Source organism: Ranitomeya variabilis, chromosome 3, assembly GCF_051348905.1.
Source record: "Ranitomeya variabilis isolate aRanVar5 chromosome 3, aRanVar5.hap1, whole genome shotgun sequence".
In the NCBI taxonomy this organism is placed as follows: domain Eukaryota; kingdom Metazoa; phylum Chordata; class Amphibia; order Anura; family Dendrobatidae; genus Ranitomeya; species Ranitomeya variabilis.
In genome coordinates, this window is record NC_135234.1 from 161,881,954 (window position 1) to 161,889,786 (window position 7,833).

The 7,833-nt window shown below is 47.1% G+C and overlaps 1 protein-coding gene across 1 annotated transcript; it reads right to left on the reverse strand.

Annotated features, from left to right (window-relative positions):
- Positions 1-87: 87 nt before the first annotated feature.
- Positions 88-6,879, reverse strand: RPL8 (ribosomal protein L8). The gene is made up of 6 exons (XM_077294789.1): positions 6,772-6,879; positions 4,854-4,997; positions 2,538-2,679; positions 1,076-1,294; positions 564-679; positions 88-413 (listed from the first exon to the last, which is right to left on the reverse strand). Exons 2-6 carry the CDS (start codon positions 4,989-4,991, stop codon positions 255-257), a joined length of 774 nt encoding a protein of 257 aa, XP_077150904.1. The 5' UTR covers positions 4,992-4,997; positions 6,772-6,879; the 3' UTR covers positions 88-254.
- Between the last annotated feature and the right edge of the window lie 954 nt (positions 6,880-7,833).

A 7,833-nucleotide genomic window follows, 5' to 3' on the forward strand; every position in this document is an offset into this window, starting at 1 on the left:
ACTGCAGCAAGCAGCCCAGTGACAAGTTGCTGTAATCAGGATCTATGCCCACACATCATGCGCCTCACAGATGGCGTAGCAAAAAGCTGCTGACAGATTTCCTTTAATATCAAGTAACTCCATAGCCTCTTGTTGATTCCTTTACAGAACTTTCAACCATTCTAGTGTATTAACAACAAACAAGGCTTTGTATACAGACACCATAAGAAGGATCATTTTTTAAACAGTTTATTATGTAAATTACACATGGGTTATTAGTTCTCCTTTTCTTGCACAGTCTTTGTACCACGCAGACGACCAGTACGACGAGCAGCAATAAGACCAACTTTGCGACCAGCTGGAGCATCTCTCCTGATGGTTGAAGGCTTACCAATGTGCTGATGGTTACCACCACCGAAGGGATGTTCTACAGGCTGCAGAGAAGGAGAGAACGAGAGAACAACAACTAGTTACAAATATCCATGTCAGGGTTGTAGGTTGTCTGCAGATCCCAAGGTCTGCCCCCTGCCATTATGCTCGCTACACCGAAACAAGCACGTAAAAACCAGTATACAAAAACTTACATTCATAGCCACACCACGGACACGTGGCCAGCAGTTTCTCTTGGCCTTGTACTTGTGGTAGGCACGACCTGCCTTCAGAATAGGTTTGTCAATACGTCCACCTCCAGCAACAACGCCTGCATTTTAAAGAGGTTGGTTAAAATAGAAGTTGTCTTTTTAATTTATGCTTTAGAATACAAAATACAAACTTTCATTAAAAGGGATTTCTAGCCTAGGGACAAAAGTCACACTCACACAGTGACTGCGTGTGGTGCACGCTCTCACCATTCTCCGCTTTCCCTTGTGCTAGTAGGGGGTCTCGTGACAGGTTTGCAAACATGCAGTAATGTACCAACTAGACTTCCGCTTCGCTCAAAAAAAAAAAAAAATTTATAAGCCAGATAAGTCTAGGTGGCACATACACAGGATTATGTGAGCACCAACTAATACATGGAATTGTGACACCATCACCATTCGGCAATCCTGTAAGAGGAAATAGAACCTGGAGGTTATAACTGAACATTAACACCCACCAACAATGGCTCGGTTTGCAGAAGCGATGACCTTCTTGGAGCCAGAAGGCAGCTTCACTCTGGTCTTCTTTGTTTCAGGATTGTGGGAGATGACTGTAGCATAGTTGCCAGATGCACGGGCCAGTTTGCCACGATCGCCTGGTTTCTCCTCTACACAACACACAATGGTTCCTTCAGGCATTGTGCCAACTGGGAGGACATTGCCGATGTTAAGCTGAGCTGAAAGCAGAATTATGATATTAGTTCATATGCTAGCTTTCAAGCAGACACCTTTCCCCCTAACAGTACAGTTGTGCTACACACTAGACAAGGATACTGCATGAAGTGTGAGGAAAAAAAAAAATGTATTTTACAATAACGTCAAGCATTTGTATTTTTACGTTCTAGCCGAGTGTGGTTATTGATATTTGCAGTATTTTTTACCTAAAGTGGAGCACAGTAGATGTACAGGACTGGTCAAAAGTTTGGACACACCTGTTCCGTGTCTTTATAATGTGCACATTGTAAATTCAGACTGAAGGCAGCAAAACCATGAAAGAATGTGTTGAACCTTAGACAAACTACCCTGGTACCCAGATTCCAGCTTTACACACTATTGGCATTCTACCAAGCAGCTTCATCAGACAGTCACCTGAAGTGGCTTTCCAACAGGAGCTTTTAGGTGTCCGGAGGGCCTGTTGGTTGTCCTGGCTATATTCACGCTGAGATTTAACTCATCCCGACCATCTCAATTGTGTTATCAGGTGATCGTAGAGGCCAACTCCATTCCTCTTCTTAACACATAGATATAACAGTCTGCAGATGTTTTTTGAGTCATTTCCTGGTACAACACAAATGATGTTCCCACTAAGTGCAAACTAGATGGGATGGCATGTCTGTGCAGAAAGATGTGGTAACCATGCTGGTTAAGTGTGTCTTGATCTTGGAATAAGTCACCAATAAAGCACCCACACAGCATCACACATCCCCCTCCTCCATGCTTCTCGGTGGGTACCACACATACCATCAGCTCACCTTTTCTGCTCCTTAGCAGTTGGCAACAAATATCTCAAAGTCTCATTCATCAGATTACAATACAGTTTCCACTGATTAATGACCAGTCCTTGTGTTTCTTGGCCCCAACATGTTTCTTCTTCTTTGCAACAATTCAACCATAATAAAGAGAGGGGGTACTTTAGAAATCTAAGGTTCAACACAGTCTGGAACTTGTGTTCCTTTGTGACTTTTTGCTGCCTTTTGTCTGAATCTACACTGCGCACATTCTACTAAGAACTAGGGAAATCACTGCATAAACAGGTATGTTTAAGCTTTTGACTGGTACTATATAGACACATTATGTAATCGCAATTGGTAGACACATACAGATAAGAGGATCAGTGTGAAGATCCAGAAACTGCACCACAACCTCTGAAAATATCTGTTTAATCCTTAATGGCACTCACATTTTAATCAGTCAGCATACCTTTCTTTCCGCAGTAGACAAATTGACCAGTGTGGATTCCCTCAGCTGCAATGAACAGTTCAGTCCTCTTCTTAAACCTGTAGGGGTCTCGGAAGGCGACCTTGGCAAGGGGAGCACCACGGCCAGGATCATGGATAATGTCCTAAAACAACCAAATAAACCTATTACTCAAACCAAAGCAGCAGGAATTTCAGGTAAGGTGTGTCTAATATGCCAGGAAGATTTTGGTTAGCAACAGTCTTGTATTGTTGATGGTCACTGAACCCAGAATCAATACAGCAAAAACTCTCCAATATCTCATCTCTGGAAAAAAACAACCCCCCTAATTTAGATCAGATTTTGTTTTCATTTCAATTCCTTTATATACTTGCCATATTCTAAGAAGGGACCAACCTCAAAGACCAAGAAACATTTCCATAAAAATGTCTAATCTTTGGTATTATGGTCAGAACCAATAAGAAGGAACTAAAAGACATCGAGAACATAAGGGTATGTTTCCACGTTCAGGAAACGCTGCGTGTATGACACTGCGCAGAGCCGCAGCGTCAAACACGCAGCGTCCAGATGTTACAGAATAGTGGAGGGGATTTTATGAAATCCCGTCTCCACTATGCGTGGTAACACGCACCCGGCGGCCCTGCGATTCCGGACATGCGGCGTGTCTTAAGATCGCAGCATGTCCGCGTACCTTGCGGCGACGCTGCGCCGCCACAAGGTAAATCACAGGGCTCTATGTGTGGGGTGTGGAGATTCCGGATGTGTGCAATGAACACATCCGGCATCATCGCGTCTCCAGAAGGGGGCGGGGCTTAGGGCGGAGCGGGTTTGCAGCTCCGTCCAAACCGCCGGCCATCCTGAAGGTGGACACATACCAAAGAGCTGCACACGAGTTGTGAACCCAAGCACCACGAGCAGGCGCTTTCACATGTTGTAAAATGCAAGAACTTTGGTGTAACTGTATGAAATGCCAAAAGGAAAGCCCCTGTCCTCAATATACCCTGACAGAACGCATGTGGTGTTAACTTATACTCTTGGTGTGTGTATTAGGTACATGGTGCATTATATGATGGATGCACCAAGTCCACTGCTCCACCTTCAGCTGTAGTAGGACGGTAGGTCTGGAATGGCCTTCAAAATAAAAATATGAATATTGGCATCCAGTTTTAACATTTATTTGTATTACTAAGCTACTTTACAACCCAACATTTACACAGTTGTATATAATAAGCCTCTCAATATAATGAATTGTGGACTACAGAGTCCATTGTCCTTGCTTTCTCCAATGTTACAGAACAAACTACCCAGTGTCCATATGGCACAGATGCAGGCCCCATCTCCTAGTCTTCAGTAGCCCTGTTTAGCATACTATACTATAAGGCTGCTGTCACACTACCAGTATTTGGTCAGTATTTTACTTCAGTATTTGTAAAGGTACCTTCACACTAAGCGACTTTGCAGCGAGAACGACAGCGATCCGTGACGTTGCAGCGTCCTGGATAGCGATCTCGTTGTGTTTGACACGCAGGAGCGATCTGGATCCTGCTGTGATATCGCTGGTCGGAGCTAGAAGTCCAGAACTTTATTTGGTCATCAGATTGGCGTGTATCGTTGTGTTTGACAGCAAAAGCAACGATTCCAGCAATGTTTTCCAATGGTAACCAGGGTAAATATCGGGTTACTAAGCGCAGGGCCGCGCTTAGTAACCCGATATTTACCATTGTAAAAAAAAAAAAAAAAAAAAAAAAAACAGTACATACTCGCCTTCTGATGTGTCACGTCCCTCGCCGTCAGCTTCCCGCACTGACTGTCAGTGCCGGCCGTAAAGCACAGCACAGCGGTGACGTCACCGCTGTGCTCTGCTTTTACTTTACGGCCGGCGCTCACAGTCAGTGCGGGAAGCTGACGGCGAGGGACGTGACACATCAGAAGGCGAGTATGTACTGTTTTTTTTTTACATTTACAATGGTAACCAGGGTAAACATTGGGTTACTAAGCGCGGCCCTGCGCTTAGTAACCCGATGTTTACCCTGGTTACAAGCGAACACATCGCTGGATCGGTGTCACACACACCGATCCAGCGATGACAGCGGGAGATCCAGCGACGAAAGAAAGTTTCAAACGATCTGCTACGACGTACGATTCTCAGCGGGGTCCCTGATCGCAGTAGCGTGTCAGACACAGCGAGATCGTTAGTATATCGCTGAAACGTCACGGATCGTGCCGTCGTAGCGACCAAAGTGCCACTGTGAGACGGTACCCTAACAACAGCCCATCTCATAGCTGTTCCACTTCATCACCCGGTCAGGGAATACTTACTTTTACAATACCCTTGATGTAGCCATGTCTTTCAGCAAAGTCGACAGCCCTGAGCTTTGCGGCACCTTTCCTGTGCTTCACATGAGCTTTGAAAACAGAGCCGGCACCTTTCCTCTGTCCCCTGATTACACGTCCCATTGTGACCTGTGCAACAAAACAAACATTACAGAGTAAGAAGCAGGAGAAGTCACCATCTAGTAAGGCTGGGAATTGCCCATACACAGCAGAGCACAGGCAGGCCACCATAGGGCCCGCTTACGTCTACAGGGGGCTGCCAGATTCTCTCCCCAACAAACAAGGGTTAGGCATGGGGAATTCCTAATGCCCGATTCAATCCCAGGAGAGATGAGCTTCCGCCATAAAAAGTAGGAAAACCCAACACTGAATGACAACAAATTACACTGGGGAACACAATTTTTTAAGAGTTAGGTCAGACAACTGTTCTTAATTAATTTTTGGATGCTGAATCCAGAAATGATCTCAGTTTTTCTCTATCACGTCAAGTTTTTGAACTATAGGATTTTTGTCTTCTCAAAACTATGTAAACTACTGTACCTAAAAAGTGTTTTGTTTTTTTTAAATAGTACAAATATGAACAAAAAATGAAATATATAAGAAATAGGCATGACAAAGTAGTGACTACTCTTACAACTTGCCACGTAGCTCTATATGAGTCGAATTGTAATCAGATAACAAGTCTTATTACAGATATCAGTGCAATTGTGCTTCTCTGTCAGGTAAGTTGTGTAGGAAAAACTTGACATGCTAGAAAAAAACTGACTACATTTTTGGAATCAGCATGCCAATTTTAGTATAAATCAGCTCAAAAACCTAACTCAACAGAAATTTTTTTTCAAATTGTTCCCCTGTGTTATATATATATTCAGTGGTGTAAGACCTCCAGGGGACCCAATGGCTAGGAATCCAAAAAGCAGTGGTACTTCACAAATGTAATATTTCAGCTGTAAAGGCCGTTACCCGACACTGGTGACTAAGGGGGTCCCATAACCGTTAGTAATGTGGGCAGACAGTAATGTGTATGTGGCATCACAGGCAGGTGAAGTCGTTGGAGACAGCATCCAGCATGGCGTTTTTTGGGACTGTCAATCCTTCTGTGCTCCGAGATAAACCAGTACCGGAGATGTCTGGCAGCCGCTCCTGTGTAGCTGGGGAGATCACTGCATCGCTCAGCTGACAACAATCTAGTGTTTGGGGGGCTTTTACTCATCTGAAGTCGGTGCAGCCTCGGATTGTTGGATGCAGCTGCCCAAAGTGTCTGACAACAGCTTTATCCCCACGATCACCACATGGAACGTCAACCAAACCCTTGTGTATATGGGAAGCCGATGGGCCCACCGCCATCTTAGGCTGCAGTCACACACCTATGGTCCGCAGCCTGTGTGCACACCACAATGCCCAGCCGGCCCGCCAGCCCTGCCCCAGGGAGTATGGGACCCGCCAGTGCAAACCCTGCGTCTGCTGGGGAGAGGCTGGGTAGATGGCAGCTCTGGAGGCACACGGCCACCTGTAACCGACATGCTCTAGATGCTGTGAAAGCTGATCCCAGTGTTCTCTGCTATCAGCCGCTGCCTGCCCACCCGTGACTGCAGACACAAGGCCCCGCTCTCATCTGCCGATAGCCTCCTAAAGCAGCAGCTGCTCATCTCCCGGGAGGGCTCACCACGGGTTAATGTCAGCGTCGCAGGCACAAGTCCCAGCCGGTACACGGCTACCACTACCCCGGCATAACCGACTGTAACAGAAGGTCTCCTAATCGGCATCACTGCACCCAAATACACCGCCACGGTGCACGGCCGGGCTCCCAGACACTGCTGGCCCGGGGAGAGGAGGGAGGCTGGCAGGATGGCTGGGATCCACGAACGATTGAGGGACGGGAGACTCGGCTCCATGATCCTACCTGGGCCCGGGCTGTCCGCGAAGAGGAAGTTCTCGGCAGCAGGCGGCCGATTTCTTCCGGAGAACGCGATGACGCAGTGTACGCTGGGAAGTGTCGTCAGAAACTGGAAGGCGCCATGTTTGATTCTGGAAAAGACGAGAGACTGTTCTAATCACGGGGCATTCTAGTCATGTCACTACTGCTTAGAGAATGAGGTCGGGGTATAGTGGGATAGCGGGGAATCCAGGAGGATAGTGGGGGAAACAGGAGGATAGTGGGGGAAACAGGAGGATAGTGGGGGATACAGGAGGATAGTGGGGGAAACAGGAGGATAGATAGTGGGGGATACAGGAGGATAGATAGTGGGGGATACAGGAGGATAGTGGGGGATACAGGAGGATAGGGGGGATACAGGAGGATAGATAGTGGGGGATACAGGAGGATAGCGGGGGATACAGGAGGATAGATAGTGGGGGAAACGGGAGGATAGTGGGGGATACAGGAGGATAGGGGGGATACAGGAGGATAGGGGGGGATACAGGAGGATAGCAGGGGATACAGGAGGATAGATAGTGGGGGATACAGGAGGATAGATAGTGGGGGATACAGGAGGATAGATAGTGGGGGATACAGGAGGATAGATAGTGGGGGATACAGGAGGATAGATAGTGGGGGGAAACAGGAGGATAGTGGGGGATACAGGAGGATAGTGGGGGAAACAGGAGGATAGATAGTGGGGGATACAGGAGGATAGATAGTGGGGGATACAGGAGGATAGATAGTGGGGGATACAGGAGGATAGGGGGGGAAACAGGAGGATAGGGGGGATAGCGGGGGATACAGGAGGATAGATAGTGGGGGATACAGGAGGATAGTGGGGGATACAGGAGGATAGATAGTGGGGGATACAGGAGGATAGATAGTGGGGGATACAGGAGGATAGATAGTGGGGGATGCAGGAAGATATTGGGGGATACAGGAGGATAGTGGGGGATACAGGAGGATAGCGGGGGATACAGGAGGATAGATAGTGGGGGATACAGGAGGATAGCGGGGGATACAGGAGGATAGCGGGGGATAGAG

Bases quoted from the DNA above. Each gene is read 5' to 3' on its own strand.
- RPL8 (XM_077294789.1), bottom strand. From the start codon at position 4,991: ATGGGACGTGTAATCAGGGGACAGAGGAAAGGTGCCGGCTCTGTTTTC. The intron at 1,295-2,537 runs GTATGCTGACTG...TTCTGCTTTCAG, and splicing joins TGTCTACTGCGGAAAGAAAG to CTCAGCTTAACATCGGCAAT. The intron at 680-1,075 runs GTGGGTGTTAAT...TTTAAAATGCAG, and splicing joins TGCAAACCGAGCCATTGTTG to GCGTTGTTGCTGGAGGTGGA.